This window comes from Sprattus sprattus (assembly GCF_963457725.1).
Source record: "Sprattus sprattus genome assembly, chromosome: 2".
NCBI lineage: Eukaryota > Metazoa > Chordata > Actinopteri > Clupeiformes > Clupeidae > Sprattus > Sprattus sprattus.
This window is the reverse complement of record NC_137921.1, coordinates 11,650,151-11,669,553: the sequence shown is the minus strand read 5'-3', so window position 1 is coordinate 11,669,553 and position 19,403 is coordinate 11,650,151. Positions and strand designations below refer to the sequence as shown.

The window sequence follows — 19,403 nt, the reverse complement described above, 5'->3', positions numbered from 1 at the left end:
TAGGTTGATCGTGAGGAGCAAGTCACTGAATTTGACAAAAAGTGTATGGGATTAGAATGGCGCAGAATGCACCTTCAGTCATATTCAACTGTGGAGAGTGTCACACACAGGCAGCCTAGTAACGGGCGGGGGGGGGGGGGGGGGTCATACATGACAACGCGTGAGCCATGACTGCTTGAGGCAGCTCAGGAAGCTTCTCAAAAGGTCCTTCTATTTTTCTGAAGTAACAATTATGATCAAGTAAGAATGATAAAGACTAAAAGCGAGGTTGTGTAAACAAGATGGCAATCTGCCTGGTTTTTATGTGCTCTGTTACAGAGAGGCATACCAGTAAGGAAAGAATGCTTCTATGAGAAGGACAAACAATGGGGAAAAACAGAGAGAGAGAGAGAGAGGGAGAGAGGAGAAAAAGAGGAGGAGGGAGACTGGAACCAAGCATCTCCACCTCTCTGTACTTTGCTGGTTCATCAAATTTAATCAAGGCATTACACACTGACGTTGCACACACACACAAACACACACACACACACACACACACACACACACACACACAGTTCTCACGGGACAGGCTTTTAGTGCTCTGGCTCATGCAGTATTTACTTGCCCCTACTCAGGAAGCGCAGTGGTTCCAAATGCACTCCTTCCCCTACACACAAGATGAACCATGAGAGCCTTGCGCGCACACAAGGAAGAGAGGGAGAGAGAGAGAGAGTGAGAAAGAATGAGAGAGAGAGAGAGAGAGAGGTAGAGCGAGAGATGGAGAGAGGGACATCCACCCACCACCTCCAGCCCTGCTCCTGCTCCATACACAGCACATACGGCCCAACACATCCTCTTCACACAACCCACCAGGACCATGCACACACTGACCCAGCCAAGACACGCTTGACCAGGACTAACAGAGCGTGGCCTATCCATCCGCTTGCATGTGGCCCTTGAGGGGGAAATACCATCTACAAAGCAGTCCTAATTATAACCGGAACAGACATATTATTTCATAACAAGAACAGGGAAATTAGAATATGTTACACTCCTGCTGCAGGGGATATCATAATGAGGCTGGCCACAATCCCATTTGGCCGACGGCAGATGTTGTTCCTTCTCGGCATTAATTGCCTGTTACTGTTGGAACTCAGTTCTGTTCCATCTTGAACCTTACACAGTGAACTACATCTGTGAGACTCGTTATCACGTAAACTAGGCGGTGAGATGAGGTAAACCCTGAGTAGAGTAAGAAGAAGGTAAACCGTGAGTAAAGTGAGAGGAGAGGAGAGAGGTACTTACTCGGATGGAGAGAGAGGGCACCCTCTGCCTGCTTCAGCTACTCTCGCATGGTGCGCTCCCTCTCGGGGGTAGCAGTGGAGTGAAGTGTAGCGTGCCTGTGCGCTCAGTCTTTCTTCCTCATTCTCTCCCCCTCTCTCGCTCTATGTCCCGCCCTCCCTCCCTCTCTCTCTCTCTCTCTCTCCTCTCCTCTCCTTTTTTCCCCTCTCTCTCTCACTTAGTCTTTTTCTCCGTTTCGTTCACTCAACCGCCGCTCCTCACTTACAGTGTTCCCTTAAGGAACGTCATTAGAACTCCCTACTCTCTCTATTTATTTCCTCTCTTTCTGAACACCAGCCACAATAGTTGCTCACACACGATAGCTTCATGTTTTAGTACCACAGCAGCATACATATCATTACAGTCATTAGCCCTAATATCTACACTCCCTACCAAACACCAATTAAAAAACTGAAATTGTGGACATAAGACCACACACACTGAAACAGTTTGAACCAACTCTAACAGCTAGGCTTACAGAGGTAGATCTAAAAGCACTCTGTTCCTGTATGCATGGCAAGAAGAGGTAGAATAGCACGGAGAGGAAACTTTTGGTGAAGTTGATTGTTGGGGTGGGGCGGGGGGCGGGGGGAGTTCAGATGTTATGGTAATGTGGGGTTTAGGTATGGGATGTAGCAATGGGGCTTGTCTCTTTTCTCACAGCGTGTGTCAGCGTGTGTAGTGGGATCCCTCGTGTGCCGAGTTGACATGGCTGCCTGACATGGTTGGCTTTACCCTGACAGCCGAGGTACTCCCCAGACTGGAGCGCACTTCAGCTGGCTGGTGTGGATACAGTGCATGTACTTACACACACACACAAACACACACACACACACACAGACACACACACACACAGAGACACACACACACGCACACTCACACACATATTGTGCTTCCAATTTAATTTTCAATTTCTCTTCCCAATCCACTACAGATCCAAACATTATCTTTCACTGTAGTCACAAACTAAAATAATGCTAAAATTGACCACATGTTTTATGCCACATATCCCTTCACATTTTGTAATGGAGGTTGCAGCTCTTTCAGAATAAAACGGATTTCTACAATCTAATGGCCTGGTTCCAATGGAAGACATGAAAACATAACCATTAGCAGCTCTGTCCAATTTCTTTGCTTTATGTGGACTGCCAGGTATTATCAAATCTCATTGGCTATAACTGTTGCCGTTGTGTTCTGTCATCACAATCGCAAAAAAGAGCAGCAAATGTTACTGGCTGATCTGAGGTCCAGCACACATACATAGAGTATACATGATCTTCAGCCTGGTCAGTTTGAAATATCCAGCAGACCTAAGATCCATAATTGATGAGGACATGTTGCTCGCTACAGTCGGGCAAAGGAAGCAGAGAAGGGGGCCATCAATTCGAATTCTGCATGAGCAGTGCACGTGAATAAAACATGAACCACAAGCTTGAAAGCTAAAAAAAAATTCCACAGTGTAATCTGTTCAGACACACTCTAAATGGTAAGGCACAGAGAAAGAATGTGACAGAAAGATGCAATGAGGAAGAGAGAGAGACAGAATAAGAAGGAGAGGAAGAGAGAGAGAGAGGGGGGAAATACAGAGGGAGAAAGGGAGAAAGGAAGATAGGCGGAGAAATAAACAGTTAAATCCTCGGCAGCAAGTTGGCAGCCCCATGAACTGCACTCAAGCATTCAGTACAGATGTCTGTCAGTCTGTCCCACAGCTTTGAGATGCTCTGTGGGGAGAGCTCCTCTGGCTGGGGCATTAGGCATGTATGAGAGAGAGAGAGACAGATAGAGAGATGGAGAGAGATAGAGAGAGCTAGAGAGTGAGGGAGAAGTATTTAAGGGAGTGGAGAGAAGCTCAGTGACACTTACAGGTGAAGGGCTTTGACACATGCAAACCTCAGCTCATCTGAGGACTGATGGTTACTGGTTAGAGAAGAGTGTGCACAGAAGTGTACTCAGTGGTGAGTGTATGTGAGGAAGTATGTGTTGGCATGAAAGTGGGGTGAGTGTGTGAATGTGAATCTAGCCAGTGGTATATGTGTGAGAGTGAATGTGGTGAGTGGTATATATGTGTGAGGGTGAATCTAGCCAGAGGTATGTGTGTGACGGTGGATCTAGCCAGTGTTATATATGTGTCTAAGCAGTGAATCTAGCCAGTGGTATATACTGTATGTGAGGGTGAATTTAGCCAGTGGTATGTGTAAGGGTGTATCTAGTCAGTGGTGTATATGTGTAAGGGTGAATCTAGCCAGCGGTATGTACTGTGTGTGAGGGTGAATCTAGCCAGTGGTATATATGTGTGAGTGCGAATCTAGCCAGTGGTATATGTGTCTCAGGGGTGAATCTAGCCAGTGGTATGTATGAGGGTGAATGTGGTATACTGTATGTGTGTGAGGGTGAATGTAGGCAGTGGTATGTATATGTGTGTGAGGGTGAATCTGGCCAGTGGTATATTTGTGTAGGTGTGAATGTGGTTAGTGGTATATATGTGTGTGAGGGTGAATCTAGCCAGTGGTATATGTGTGAGAGTGAATGTGGTGAGTGGTATATATGTGTGAGGGTGTATCTAGCCAGTGGTATATATGTGTCTAAGGGGTGAATCTAGCCAGTGGTATACACTGTATGTGAGGGTGCATTTAGCCAGTGCTATATACTGTATGTGAGGGTGAATTTGGCCAGTGGTATGTGTAGGGGTGAATCTAGTCAGTGGTGTATATGTGTAAGGGTGAATCTAGCCAGTGGTATACTGTATGTGTGTCCGGGTGAATCTAGCCAGCGGTATGTACTGTGTGTGTGAGGGTGAATCTAGCCAGTGGTATAAAAAGAATGAAATTATCCAAACCCTCACATAATTCAGGAGACAAGACATGATTTAAACAACCATCCACATTTCTTTCGCAAATGCCATAAATATACTTCTTCTATGGGGCATAAAGATACTTCACTTCACCTATGGGCCATAAAGATTCTTCACTTTTCCTATAGGCCATAAAGATTCTTCACTTTTCCTATAGGCCATAAAGATACTTCACTTTTCCTATAGGCCATAAAGATACTTCACTTCACCTATGGGCCATAAAGATACTTCACTTCTCCTTTGGGCCTTAAAGAAACTTCACTTCTCCTTTGGGCCTTAAAGATACTTCACTTTTCCTATAGGCCATAAAGATACTTCACTTCTCCTATGGGCCATAAAGATACTTCACTTCTCCAATGGGCCGTAAAGATACTTCTCCTATAGGCCATACAGATACTTCACTTCTCCTTTGGGCCATAAAGATTCTTCACTTTTCCTATAGGCCATAAAGATACTTCACTTCTCCTATGGGCCATAAAGATACTTCACTTCTCCTATGGGCCATAAAGATACTTCACTTCACCTATGGGCCATAAAGATACTTCACTTCACCTATGGGCCATATAGATACTTCACTTCATCTATGGGCCATAAAAATACTCACCTATTGGGCATTTGAATACAAGCCTGCTGCCTATACATGTATGCATGACAAATAAGCAGCTCAACATCTTCATCGGATTTTGTTGAAAGTCTTGACATTAGCAATTCTGTTTTAAAAGTACAAAGATCTGACTGTTTCCTATACTCCTTCCCTCCGTACCAAACAGCATCAGGATGTGTGAAAGCTCACACACGCACACACACACACACACTCACATAAGCAGAACTTTTTTCATGTTGCAATTTGTAGTATTTCCTAAATTATTTACAAACGTTTCATTAATGTTATTTCCATGAACACTATTCATCTCAAAACAATTGTACATACATTTTTTATAAGCACTGTGTTGAAATGCAATAATTCCGAGGATTTTATCATTTCATGCACTCATAGTTTACATGTCAAAAGAAAGAGTCAGTGAAGTGTGAATATCCTTTACAGTGCTTTGTGAAGCTGTAGTCAATGCTCCCAATCTCCATATACCTCAGACCTCCCGATCTGCTAGGAATCACACTACTGATTGAAATGCAGACAGGCCACATTAAACAGCAGAACAAGTAAGTGGAATAAGGAATGGACTAAAAGCTATAAACCAGATGCCCAGACACACCCATAGGTGACCTATGGCAGTGCACCATGATGACACACACACTATGCATGTTCTTAGAGTAAAACTATGCAATCATTTGACACTTTTTGAGGTATGGCTTTATAGGCAGATAGTTTTGGTACTATCCTCATATTTATTTTGATAGCATATGGTCATGTGAAGGACAGATAAACACTTGTGTCTTCCCCACTAGCCATCCTTGAAATGCCCTATGTAGTTCTGTGTTGCGGGCTTGAACATCCTGCAAAAATAGAAGAAAAGCTTTCACAACATTGACATTGCCAGCTATACTGCCAAAAGACACCATTTGGTGTGTTGGCAAGCTTATATCAGTGTCAACTGGGCTGTGGTGTTTGAAACAGAACTGCTTCTTTAATATCTACAAAACTATATACAAACCCCCCTAAGTACTGATTTGGATATTAGAAAATACACTGTTCTCTACACTTCAGAGTGTGCCGTAGAAGAAAGACACTATTCTGTAGACTTCAGAGTGTGCAGTAGAAGAACGATGGAGTAGTTGCTGTTTGATGTGTTAATTCCAAACACACCTGTGGGGACGCACTGCCATCAATGGAGAGCAAGAACATAACTAATGTTGTCTGCAACTGATACATGGGCCACTGCACAGCACAGTACAATGTACAGTCAGTTAGGGAGAACTGGTTTTTTTTTTTTTACTGAAGTTAGTAGTGTAAAAATAGTGTAAATAGTAGTAGTAGTAGTAGTAGTTGTAGTGTAAAATAGTGAGACTGGGCATTTCTGATCTGAAAAGCAACAGATGAGACAACCCTTTTCCTTTCAGAAATGAGTTCAATCACTTGGGTATGTATCCTTCTCAACAAAGATCCTCATGTCCCAGTGACTGTAGAAGGCCATGTAACAGCTTAATGGTTATACACTGAGGAACATACATACGCAAAGATGAACAAGCGTATAGGATATGAAAATCTAGAGGTGGATAGATAGATAGATTTCATCTGTTTCTGAGGGAATCACATCCACTTCACTTTTCAGTTTCAGGCAAGAGCAATGCAAAGTTCCTTACTTTTTAGTTTCAAAATCACTACAGACACGTAAAACGGGATTCATTCGGATTAAACATACATCCGTTAACTGACATTTCCAAGGGAAAATTAGATTACAGGAGCGATGGATAATACCGTTAGCATACACTCCGAATTCGAGCACACGTCTGCTCGAGAAAGTACAGGTGTTGTTAGAGGTTTCCCATTTCAAACTCACTTTTGACAAAGCATTAATTCGTTGCCATCATTCCACCCACGTATGAAAAAAAACGGACTAACCTCTTTAAGCAAAAAGACGCTTGAATTGGACAGGGACATCCGCAAAAAGATATATTTTGGTCAGTTTAGACCAACTTTAGAAAGAAGCTACAGTCCAGCTGCAGCAACAGTGCTAACAAACTCTGTCGACTCGTGTCCTTCGAAAACAAATTACATAGGCTACCGTAGACTGCATTTTATTCAATTCGGTAAAACAGACGACAGATTCTCGAATATCTGTCGTTTCTTAATCAATGATGGCTCAAACCCGACAAAGCGCTGTGCAAGAAGGGATAGATTACCCACCCTAATAAATAATGTATCTGAATTTTTCACATCATCCCCCCGGATTCGAGGGGGAGTCAGGGAAGATTCAGTCTCTGGCGCGAATGGATTCCATTCAGTTTCCGATTTCAAAACGGGCACGTCTACCGTCTGACCCTAGCCTAAGCGTAATTTCACATGATCGTCAGAGGAAAAATAGAGCACACGGCTATTTCAATTTGAATTGAGCGTTTGCAGTGATATGTTGGATGTTTTACTCCTGCAGTTTTGAGTCAAGCGTCCACCAAGTGGACACCTCTTACATTAGAGTGATAATATTTGTTATAAACGTTCGTTAATACATTCCTAAATAACAGCAAGGACCAAGGAGATATGCAGTAGAGGCAGTTGACAAAATAAGTGGTTACAGCCAGTTTTGTCAAAGTCTAGTGAATTAGTGTCACTTAACCCAGTTCAACTCACATAATCAACCATGCTCTTTTCCCATTAAGGACAACTGTGGACTGGTTGCTAGTTATTTCAATCTGTCAGTATAAATTAAGTTAAAACTATATCAAGATAATGATATGTCTGGGAGGTTAACTCAATGGTTCTTCCCAGGCTAGGTAGTTTAAACAATATATTTTTCCTCAGACTGGAACTCTGTTTCCAGTTTTATATTCATGTTGCTGGATGATGTGGATGTTGTAGTGTGTCCAGCTCAAAGATGCTGCCGGCATCCTTCTCACTTTCCACTGATCTAGCACTTTAGACTGACTCTTGCAATCCTTTTTTGGAGACTATTTGTGACATGCTTTGAATGACACCCAAAACATGAAACATCAGAACAGAGGGGGACAAACCGAATTCAGCGTTAGAATGGAATTCAATGAATGCCTTTTTGTTAGTTGGATGTTCGATTTATGCCGAAAATGCACACCTATTCATATCAACACCCACTATGACATCAGATTACATTTCCCATTGGTTTTCACTCATGCAACTGGAAGTATTACAGTCTTTGTTATTTATTTTAAAAGCCCTTTACTTTTTTAACCGGAGACACAGCAAATGTAACAATGTTAATTTGAAAACAAAACAAACTTTGATGAGTCTTACTATCATGTATTTTATACATGCAAGTAGGAAGGGTGAAGGATGTCCTGAATCCTTGTGAGTTTAAAATGGAAGAAAATATTTTGTATTAAAGACTGAAGTGTCACAATGGTTATTTTTGACTGGAACTCAACATTAGGGTCAATTTAAAGACTCGACAAAACATTCCGTGTCCTTGCTTTATGCATGTACATTAACATTGACACTAGACAACAGAAGGGTATACACCCATGCGCAATATCATTTATATGTCAAATCATTCAAAATTACATCACCTTATTGTAATTGCATTAGTTCTAAGTCGAATAGGATATTTGCTCTTTGCTTGAATAAAAAAGAACCTTTTTAGATTTATTATATTAAAAATACATTTGGAACTCAATGAAACTAAAGTCAGTACAAATTACTGATATTTGAATCTTTTATTTTTGTACCCACCTTAACTTTTGATGACAGACTCCATCCTCCAGTGCATGGGGATACAATCATTGCACACATTTCTGGAGAGATGTTCTGCCATTCTTCAGAGACAGTTTTTCAACTGCTCTCTTTGCTGGAGGGGTTGTGTTGACAGGTTTTACTTGTTTCTTTTTCAGTAAAAAAGACTTTGGCAGAGTGTTTTGGATCAGCCAGTCAGCCAGTATTTTGGTATATCCACAAGTATTCATGGTGTCTATAAATGTCCCCCCCCCCCCCCCCCCCCCCCCCCGAACACCTTTTGCACTCATGCAGCCCCATATCATCACACTCCCACCTCCGTGCTTCACTGTCAGGACTAAGCATTCACTGTGGTATTCCTGGCCAGGAACACTTCAAACTCACAGGACCCTGTCTGGGCCGATCAGCTCACAAAGCTGCAGGATTAAACTTCTGCTAAAGAACATGAAAGAAGCCTGATGAATATTGAGCGCAGATTCTTTGGTTAGGTAGGACTGAGATAAATGTGCTGGAGTCCAGCATGTTTGGTGTGAACCTGGCCTGGCCCAGGGTTGTACTCACTTCTATATTGCTTCGTGGCTGCATTCCACTGCAGTGTCTGTATTCATACTGTGGTGATGCTGTTCCTACAGAAATCGCTACAGACACACTGGTGCTTCTGCTCTGCCTCTTTTGACAACAAAATAAACCTTTTTAGTCTTTACCAACCTGTGCAATCTCCTGACACATCTATAACTAATGTAACGTAAAGTTGTAGAGAAAGCCTATAGCACAGGACTGTGGCGCCCACTGGTGGACGCTTTGAAACGCCACAAACAAATCTAGATTCATATTTTTTATACATAAGCCGTTGGTTATACATACAAATGTCGGTTTTACATAAAAATGTTGGTTTTAATATAACACTGTAATCAAATGTAAAACAAAACACATAAACCTAAACAATTTAATCAAATGTGATACAAATGATATTGACCTAAAACAATAAACGTGTCAAAATTGTTTAGTAAACCCTAAACGACTTTCTTTACATTCTCCATTGAGTAGCCTACTTCAACGCAAGTTTTTTTTTAAACAGACACTGGGTGACGCTGTCAGACTTTCATTGAAATTCCAGCCTTTGCGGTTCCCCATGTCTTTTTGACAGAGATTTGCTAGTTGGCAAAATACAATTATTTTTTCTTGAGAATCTTCATACAGTTGTAAGCAATGATAAGGAAAAAATTCTGAAGACTTAAAACAGAAACAGATTGCAAGAAAATGGTTACCATTTACTTGCCCTGGTGTGTATTCAAATGAAAAGTAAAGATACATCTATTACAGAGAAACACACTAAACTTGCGTGGAGCTAAACATGACTTAAACTGAGTGGGACTGAAGTGTCACCTTAATTTACAGTAGTTCATTTAGTGTACGAAGTACAGCCCAAAATGCTCACACATAGGCTACAATATTATGGGGTGTGGTGTATGTTTGTGTTTGTTGGCATAATGTAAACAGCGTGATAAAAGATCTTCTAAAAAGTAATAGGATAGGATGTTAGTGTGTATAATAATTCTTGGCAAAAGATTAAAGCACTCGTGAGAACAGCAGCAAGGTACAAACTGCACTCAAAGTGAACACCGGTTGTATACCAAGCAAACACAACTTTTGTTTGCATTTAGCTTTGTTCCCCTTTGGTGAGGCCAACCCAATCCCCCGCACAGATTGTTTTTATCAGCATGTCACAAAGCAAGAGTGCAGACCTATTCCCAGAAGAAAACATCTAAACTGAAACAGAGTAAGTTTTGTCTGTGGCATTTTGTAGGAACTCTGTTCCATTTAACTAACGTGATTATCTATGACATATGCCCAATGTTATCTATCTCAAGTACATCGGATGGTGAGGGCGGAGTTAACACGGTAATATATCTCTGAGAATGAAATGACACACACAACTCTCTCTCTCGCTCACTCACACATACACACACACACACACACAATCAACATCAGGCTACCTCTAGGGGGACTCGACTTCATGTTTTAAGAGTGAATGTGAGGGAGGGTGAGTCTAGGCAAGAGTGAGGAGGAACGTCAACATATCACTTGGCGGAGCAGAGCCTGTACGCTATTGTAAATTTGTAACCATCGCCCTGCCCCTGGATGCACACAGTGGGCTTACAGCCATCTGCGCGTATTCGCATCGCAACGGTAGGGAAACGGCACTGACAATATTTAGCGGCAGAGGGATGAAGAACTGTACTGCGGTGCAGAACCTAGCTTATTTCTGGTGAGTGCTCTATGATTTCTCTCTGATTCGCGAGTGCTTCCTTCGCAGTTGCCGGGGATGAGAACTGTCTGTTGACCATCGAGTCGCATGATTGCTGTATAGTTATTCTCGAATACCGAGGAGAGGAATAACGAAAAAACTTGCCATCAAAACGAGGGTCAGTATCATTGCCAAGGTTCTTCTGTATTTATTCAACTTGCCCAAATGTAGATCATGGATTGTACATGTATAGACTAAAACACAACAATGTCATAACACTAGACAACAACCACAGCATTAATGTATTGTTCCACTGTAATAAGCAGATATGTGAATGTAGCCATGTAGTCCTGCTAAGTTTTAAAACACCGAGTCATCGTTTGCTATTTTGCGATTGTAAATTGGCTGCATCTCGCGTCGCTGTCAACCTGCTGAAGAAGAAACAAAGTTTCATAACACTAGGTTGTACCCATTTCTAAGGCATTCAAAGCTACACAGTGTAGAAAGTCTGCGGTGTGGGAGGTCGTTATTGTGGTCGGAAGTTGACTACTTACAAGCGTAAAATTGTGCTGTGGAATTCAAGTGAGAAGTTCTGGGACACATATTGTCTGTCGGCTCGCGGGGACTTTGGGTTTGTGATGTAGATTCTCTCCCCAACTCAGTTTTGTAACCTTTGAAACTGGGTAACGAGCGAGTGAGATACATTTTCCCCAGCACAAGGCACGGGTACAATTCCGCGCGACTACGGTGGAAGAGTCACCCAGTACGGCTGTCACACACGCGGAATGTTCCCTGTTATGTAATAGCAGTTTGTCCCCTAGTAATGTCACACTTGCGACCAAAATTTCTCAGGTGCGACTGCATCTGACATATATATTGGAACCAGCAGAGACGACGTGAAGCTTGTTATGTCATAGCCTTCATCTCGCAGTGTGTATGTACACGAGAAACGATTAAATGTGTATGTGAATGAGAACATCACGGATTGCAATCGAAATGGATGCTGCCTAAATCCACACATGCACTGTTTGCATTGCATAACACCCGCATGCTGCTGTCTGACCGGTCCTACACGTACCAGAAGAGAATTAATATTGTCTCGAATTAAGTCTGAATAATCACGTGTTGGGAGGGTAATCCCAGCAATTAAAGCAATACATAGCCTTGTGTACAAATATACAAATGAACCATTCATTTGCGAACGCTGTGGCAGACATGTTTCGACCTGTCACTTCGTAGATAGGTTTGCCCATTAGATTGGAAATGTAGCGCACTCTCCTCTGCTGTAGCATATCCAGCGACCTCTTGCCAGAGCAGAGGGCACCGACAGGAGAGGAGTCGAACAGCAGACGTTAGACACTGTGATGTACTGAGCTCAGGTTTGAAATGCAGTAGCCTAGAGACACGGCCTGTCTGTCAGAAAATATGGCATATATGCAAAAACAGGAACAGAAATGTTTTCCTAATCGTAAATCACGACATTAAGCCTCACGATTACGTTACTGATGTGTCCTGTGCTCTCGTTTTAGATCTGTGCAAAAAAAAAAAAGAGATAGGCCTATAGACCTCTGTCCCTACTGTCTCATCATACAAAATCATTTGGAGCCTGGTTGGAGTTTGACCAGCAGGTTGTGACGTAAAAAAAAAAACTTTATTTATTTTAGTACCATTTGAGGTTAATGGCCCTGAGAAGCTGCAAACCACTGACTCATCCAACCTAATTGGGGGAAGCATGGGCAATTTAATCTGTATTTGAGAGCTCATCGCCCTTGATGGCACCCATTCACTGGAGCCTTTGTTGTCAAACAGAGCAAAGTGACCCAACCCATGCTATGTTTATGTTTTGGGCAGCTTTCTGTGCCTGGACTCCTTGTATTTGTGTGTTTGAAAGTCAAATGAAGAGGCGGGGTGGCCATTTTCTTTGTACCCCAGGCCAAAATATGTTTGTTATTAGCCGTGAGATAACTAGGTTAAAAATATTTACAGTAGTTCTTGTCACCAAAACACTGTGAAATGGGAACAACTGTCTTGAACTCTGAAATGCCCTGTATTCAGTCTGCCATAGTTTTAGATAGTAGTACAGTGCATGCGCTCCCGACGGAACACACGTTTTCTCTGTGTCCTAGTTTTTGATTTGACCTTTGGTAGGAATTTTAAGAATCACTGCTTTACACCTTTAGTATCGGAATAGTTGGAATATGCGTCTCTTCAACCTCCTTTAAAGGATTTTAAGTGTAACGGTACTGAAACACACAATGGCAGAATGCTTAATTGCAACCCACATTTACTGAAATGACAGTAAATACTTTGAATAGGTAAGCCCATGACATCTAAAATGAGTTTGCTTTTTAATGCTGTCTTTGTCATTATTCTGACAGACCTGGTTACCTGAGCAATGCAGAGGGTATAAGAAACGAAAGCCTTTGTGAGTTTGACCTTAAGTGTGAAAGGCTGAAAGAGATGTAAGGCCCACTCTCCTCTGGACACTCCTGACTGACAGCTCACTGGGATAAATGAGGATCCACGAAGACCAAGAGATTACAACTACAACTCACAGAAGAAGCCATACAGGTGAGACCATGTGCCATTTTAAAAAGCATTAAAGCATATCTCTTCTCAGATTTTCCAAAAACTCTATCACTATAAAACTATATAATTGTGCAGTAGTTCAATTGCAATGAGGAGATTTTTGATGCTATCTAAAACTTTCCTGTGGCTTTGCTACATGATGATTTTTGAAAAAATAGGACCACATTACTTCTTGGGAAGTAAGTGCCTTTACACATTTTTGGTAACTCAGGGGTTTTCTTGGTTCTAGGGTACAGGGGCTGGTAATAACATTTAGCAAAATATTGTTAGACTCCATTTCCAGTTTTCATTCCATTTCATTCTCACTCTCTTCCTTATTATCGTACTTTCTGTTCTGTGTATCAAGTCCTCTCATTCCTCCGCCCTCTCTCTGTCCGCCCTTTCCCTCTAGCATGTCTTGGGTCAGCGGCTTCTTAGTAGCCAGGGTGGACGACCGCAAGGCGGCCTGGGGGGATCGCAATGGCAACAAGAAGGGCCGGCGCAAGGGCGGCTCCTCGCTATGCGGCCCCCGCTACATGAGCTGCCTGCGGGACGCCGAGAGCCCCGAGCCCCCCGCGTCCTCCCAGCCCCTCCAGCCGACGGGCGCCAGCAGCAACTTCAGCACGCGCTGCATCTGGCAGGAGGACCACTACGGCCGCAAGCCCGGCATGGGCCCGCAGGCCGTGGACCTGACCTTCGACGACGCCACCGGCGAACCCAAGAGGAGGACCGGCGCGGACGGCGAGGAGGAGGAGGACGACGAGGCTGGGGACGAGGCGTGCGGCAGGGACATGCGGGCCTGCTGGCTGAGGCTGGCGCGGGTCTTCCAGTCCAAGCAGTTCCGCTCGGTCAAGCTGGAGCGCCTGTACCAGCGCTACTTCTTCCGCCTCAACCAGAGCTCCCTCACCATGCTGATGGGCGTCCTGGTGCTCGTCTGCGGCATCATGCTGGCCTTCCACTGCATGCAGACGATCCCGCCGCACCCCGCCTTCGCCTCCTCCCTCTGCGTGGCCATGGCCCTCTTCTTGGCGCTGATGGTGGTGTGCAACCGCAACGGCTTCCACCAGGACTACATGTGGATCGTCAGCTACCTGGTGATTGCGGTGCTTCTGGGCGTGCAGGTGTATGGGGTGCTGATGGTGGAGCCCCGCAGCGCCTCCGAGGGGGTGTGGTGGTCGGTGTTCTTCATCTACATCATCTACACGCTGCTGCCGGTGCGCATGCGCGCCGCCGTGATCAGCGGGGTCACGCTCTCCGTCATACATGTAGCCACCACCTGGACGACCAACCAGGAGGACAGTTTCCTCTGGAAACAGGTAGGATTCGTTTGTGTGGATAAGAGTGTGAAATATGAGTGCGGAGTGTGAAACGTGTGTGGGTGTATGTATGTGTGTGTGTGTGTATGTGTGTGTGTGTGTGTGTGTGTGTGTCTGTGTGTCTGTGTGTCTGTGTGTTGGTGTATGTATGTGTGTATGTGTGTGTGTGTGTGTGTGCGGGTGTATGTATGTGTGTGTGTGTTTGTGTGTGTCTGTGTGTCTGTGTGTCTGTGTGTCTGTGTGTCTGTGTGTTGGTGTGTCTGTGTGTTGGTGTATGTATGTGTGTATGTGTGTGTGTGTGTGTGTGCGGGTGTATGTATGTGTGTGTGTGTGTGTGTGTGTGTGTCTGTGTGTGTGTGTGTCTGTGTGTCTGTGTGTTGGTGTATGTATGTGTGTATGTGTGTATGTATGTATGTGTGTGTGTGTGTGTGTGTGTGTGTGTGTGTGTGTCTGTGTGTCTGTGTGTCTGTGTGTTGGTGTATGTATGTGTGTATGTGTGTGTGTTTGTGCGTCTGTACATGAGCCCTGCACATGTGTCGTGTGGCTTTGGGACGTTGGATTAAGTCATGCTTTCTGAAGTTTGGGTTGGCAGAAGTGCATTTGTTTGCTTTTCAAAGCGGTATGAAGTCATATCTGGAAGGGTCCGGTGTCTCCATCATCAAGCTCTTTCGCAGCTTGTCCAAGGGGGAATGCAGACTCAGTCCTTTAAAAGTCTTCCGCTCAGCCTCTGAGCAGAAAACGTCAGAAATGCTAACAGCTTGACATTCGTCTTCATAAACAATAGGAAGTGTCCTGTCATAATATATGATGTGTGTAACACAAATATTTCAGAATGAGCCTTTCAGGGATTACTCAAAAAGACGTATCTCAGATATCCTCAACATTACACAAGTAACAGGAACATACTGCCGCATGTTATTGGTTATTGAGAACTCCTTCTCCCATTTGTTGTGCATTTGTGATTTGTGGGATGCTTACCATGGCCAGTCCCCAAATAATGACCTGACAAAGAATATAACCCTTAACATCGATACTCAAAAAATTAATCGGCGTAGAAGTGAAGAAATGTAACAGATTCTCTGCTGGTTGCTCTCGTATGTGCTAAATTTAGATTGTGAGTCACTGTGGCATTAAAATGGAATTTAGCCTCTATGGTTAGGTCTCTGTAGTGCACTGTTAGCTGTTCCACAGGGAATGCTGAGGGGTCAGTTCAGTTAAAAGGAGCCCTCTTTAGTCTGCCACAGCACTGGAATATCATGATAGCATTATACAGCACCATCCAGGCCTCCAGTCTCCCAGACAAGGGTGGCATTGTCATTGTAGTCCAAAGGCAGTGGGCGAGGGACCCTATTGAGTCCCCCGCTGCCGTAGAGTGGACGCGGGCACACAATGGGCGCCGAGGCGCAAGTCTTCGGTTCAAATGCAAAGCAGTCACAGCAACAGGGGAGAGAGAGAGAAAAAACAAAGGAGAGATCCTTCAAACGGCCCCGGGTACATTTTTGTGTTGTCGGAGTGCCAGTGGCTAATTGAGCGGCAGGCGATTATTATGGCGCCGCGTGGAATGAGGAAGACTGGGTGTCAGCTCTCATTCTCCTCTGACCGTGTAGACGCTACAGGTCAGGCCTGTCAGGGTGTTGATTGCTGTCGGTCGTCGGATGATGTGGATGCCGCATCACATTTTCCAACAGTAAGCTCACATGTGTCAGCAGGCCCGTCGATCGATATTCACCAGCGCTGAGTACAGCTTCATAGTGGCCCCAAATAGTTAGCGCCATTTCCCCCTCATTAAACACAGTATTTCGACCTTCTTTGTGACTTTGCCTGGCTAGAAACATAATGTTATAATGGTCCCACTATTGATTTCTTTGTCAATAGTTTATGTCTGTGTGCTGACTGATGAGGCCTTGTTTTAAGCTGTTGAAATACGATTGTAAAGTGAACAGAAAGTGAGATCATTGCAGTCCCGTAGTTTGGTGTTTGTAAGATCTTCACCCGAAGGGAGAATTTGTCTCCTCTCTTGTAATATACGGCACGTTTTATTTATGACGTTCTCATTCGTCCAGCATGCAGTAGGAGATTTCTTCATCTGATGAATGCCTACGGCACAGTACTTTCTTGCAAAAAAGGTCAAGCTCTGAGCCACATAAACATAAAACATTAGATGTGAACACAAGGTGTTTTTTCCGATTTAACCTTATCGGGACAAGGCCGGCCACAGAAATTCCAAACAAGTGAGTAGAACTGCCATGAATACACAGTGAAATTCAGTCAATAAGTCAGGCTTCTTTTGTGGTGATGCAATGTTTGCGGAGGTTCGGGGAAGCGGAGGTCAAGGTGAATTTTCTATTCCGGATCGGGCCTAGTCAAGAGCCCCAAAATGAATAGCTGTTGAAAGCAAAGACATCATGCCACAGGCAACCTCAGAGGAGGTCACACTCTGGAGACCGATCTCTCTTACTACCCGTGCCAGCCCGCAGTTTACTGTTTACTTGCACACAGTCACTCTCGTCATTCATGACCTAGAAATTAGTGACAATGAATCATGTATAGATTATTAACCAATGCGTCCAGTTTAACCTCCCCAAAAACAGTTGAGTGTGTGGATGACACACAGAAATTTGGCAGCGGTGTCATTGACATGATGTTATGCATAGTAGTAGGAATGAGATAATAAGAGTCCAAAGGTAAGAGCTGTGTTTTTGTTAGTATAGGAAATGGCTGATAGCAGATGTCTGCAGCCACAGTGCTGTAGGGTCAGATCCATGCAATAGTGAGGGCAATCTTTCAGCTTTGTTTGGCAAGGTGAATATCTATTTTTCTAGGTAATGTCCTGATTGGCTGAGTGCTCAGTATTCGATAGGGCATTCTGGGAAGTAGGTAGTGCACAATGTGCCGGGGCTTTTACCCACCGACACATTTCTTGCTTGTGGTTATGTGCATGTTTGGCCCTATTCAGTCCTGGCTCATTCTCCGAGAAAGAGAGAGAGAGAGAGAGAGAGAGAGAGAGAGAGAGAGAGAGAGAGAGAGAGAGCGAGCGAAAGAGCTTGCATGCAGCCACCTCACATGGACAGCCTAATCTGTGACATACAGGTTCTCTTCTGGGAACTCACCAGGAGTGTTCCCTCTCTTTCTTGCTCTCTCTCTCACTCAGTACTTTCTGTCTTACTGTCCTCCATGTTTTCCTTCCCCTCCCCCCCTCCCCTCTCTCTCTTTCTCTCTCTCTCTCTCTATGTTCAGTCCTTTATTTTGTGTTGTGTGTTTCCCCTTGTGATGGACACCCAGGATGAGGGCAGTGCAGGGCCTGATGGTTAGAGGGAACAGAGGGTGCCTTTGTGTGCTAGCTCCACCACGAGGATGGGGAGGTCGTGCTGGGAGAAATGGACGAAGGATGAGAAGAGTGTCAAAGAGTGCTCACATTATGGTCCTGGGTGGCCTGGAGGAAGCATGGATTGGCTTCACTATTCTCAGTTGGACTGATGAGATCTGAACATCATACCCCCCCCTCCTCTTCTCTCTCTCTCTCTCTCACACACACACACACACACACACACACACACTCTCTCTCTTCCCCTCTCTCTCTCTCTCTCTCTCTCTCTCTCTCTCTCTCTCTCTCTCTCTGTCTCTCTCTTTGTCCCCAAACCCACTGACAATTACTGTGATTGTGAGAGTTGACAAATTGTCCCGTCTGTCGGTATGGGGAACATATGATGGCTCACACGTCTCCTAGTAGTTTTCCTCTGACTAAGAAAACTCGAATTTCCCCACAGTTTCCATAGAGACAATCTTAAGAGTCTGGGAGACATGCAGGGTGAGTCTGCGATGGCGTTTTCTAAAGCATGACAAGAGCTCTTCACTGGCTTTGCCAGCTGGTTTGATGTTCTTATCCTTTATGGCAGTGAGGTTTTGAAACCTGATTGACTGTAGCCAATATACACTTGAAGTGAAGTGGATATCGTTTCAATCAGTGTTGCCTGTAAACATATAACTAATTATTTGAGGCGTGCACTAGTTGTTGTGGATTGAGACTTTGGGTGAGAACAAGCAGATCCAAAAACGAAACAAGGAAAGCAAAAATCCATGGAAATGTCATCCACACATCTCATGCTTATGACAATCAAGATGCAAGTCATGCTGTCTGACATTCGCACAAATGACAGTAGCAACATCCTCTCTTACATACAGTATTTCGACCATTTTCTTTTTATGTTTACAAAATCTACAGAAAATGGTGGTGATGAGAAGACATTATTATAGTGGCACACATGGTAGGTTAGTGTTGAATACTGAAAAGTTGTCAGGGACTTCAGTTAATAGTCTTCCACCTGCCATGCCTATTCATTTGAAGTGATCCCCTGAAGGTCAGAATAGAAATGAGATTGAGAAATTGAAGCTGTCAAATTCAGCATGGTGCCTGACAGTGTCTGAAAACATCAGCAATGCTTATGTTGCACAAAGCTTCAGACCTTTTTAAAACCCACACTGACCACTCCATGATGATCAGTTGACACATACTACAGAATCTCTTCAAATGTTTTTGTACCTTTTAGAAATAACCTTTTTGTATAAGGTACGATTTGTCTAGTGACAGAGAAAGGCAGCATTTAGGTTTGTTGGGAGTCGTATCTGGCTTTGCCTGACTACCCTCAAAAAGACATTTTTAAAGCGTTTCACCTCTTAAGCCGGATTTTTGGATGATGTCAGTGTAGCTTTGCTAGAAGTGGGCAAATGTTGGTGGAAAATCCTTCAGTGGCAGAACCTGTTCCTGGGATTTGCTGTTGTCGA

At 43.9% G+C, this 19,403-nt stretch overlaps 1 protein-coding gene across 1 annotated transcript in view; it reads left to right on the top strand.

Moving 5' to 3' along the window:
* The first annotated feature begins 10,672 nt into the window (after positions 1-10,672).
* adcy6b (adenylate cyclase 6b) overlaps positions 10,673-19,403 on the top strand; it is a 39,197-nt gene continuing 30,466 nt past the window's right edge. Inside the window, exons 1-3 of the mRNA XM_080860407.1 lie at positions 10,673-10,758; positions 13,116-13,308; positions 13,718-14,621. Of these exons, the coding sequence (XP_080716533.1) occupies positions 13,719-14,621 (903 nt within the window). The 5' untranslated portion in view covers positions 10,673-10,758; positions 13,116-13,308; position 13,718. The remainder of the gene's footprint in view (positions 10,759-13,115; positions 13,309-13,717; positions 14,622-19,403) is intronic.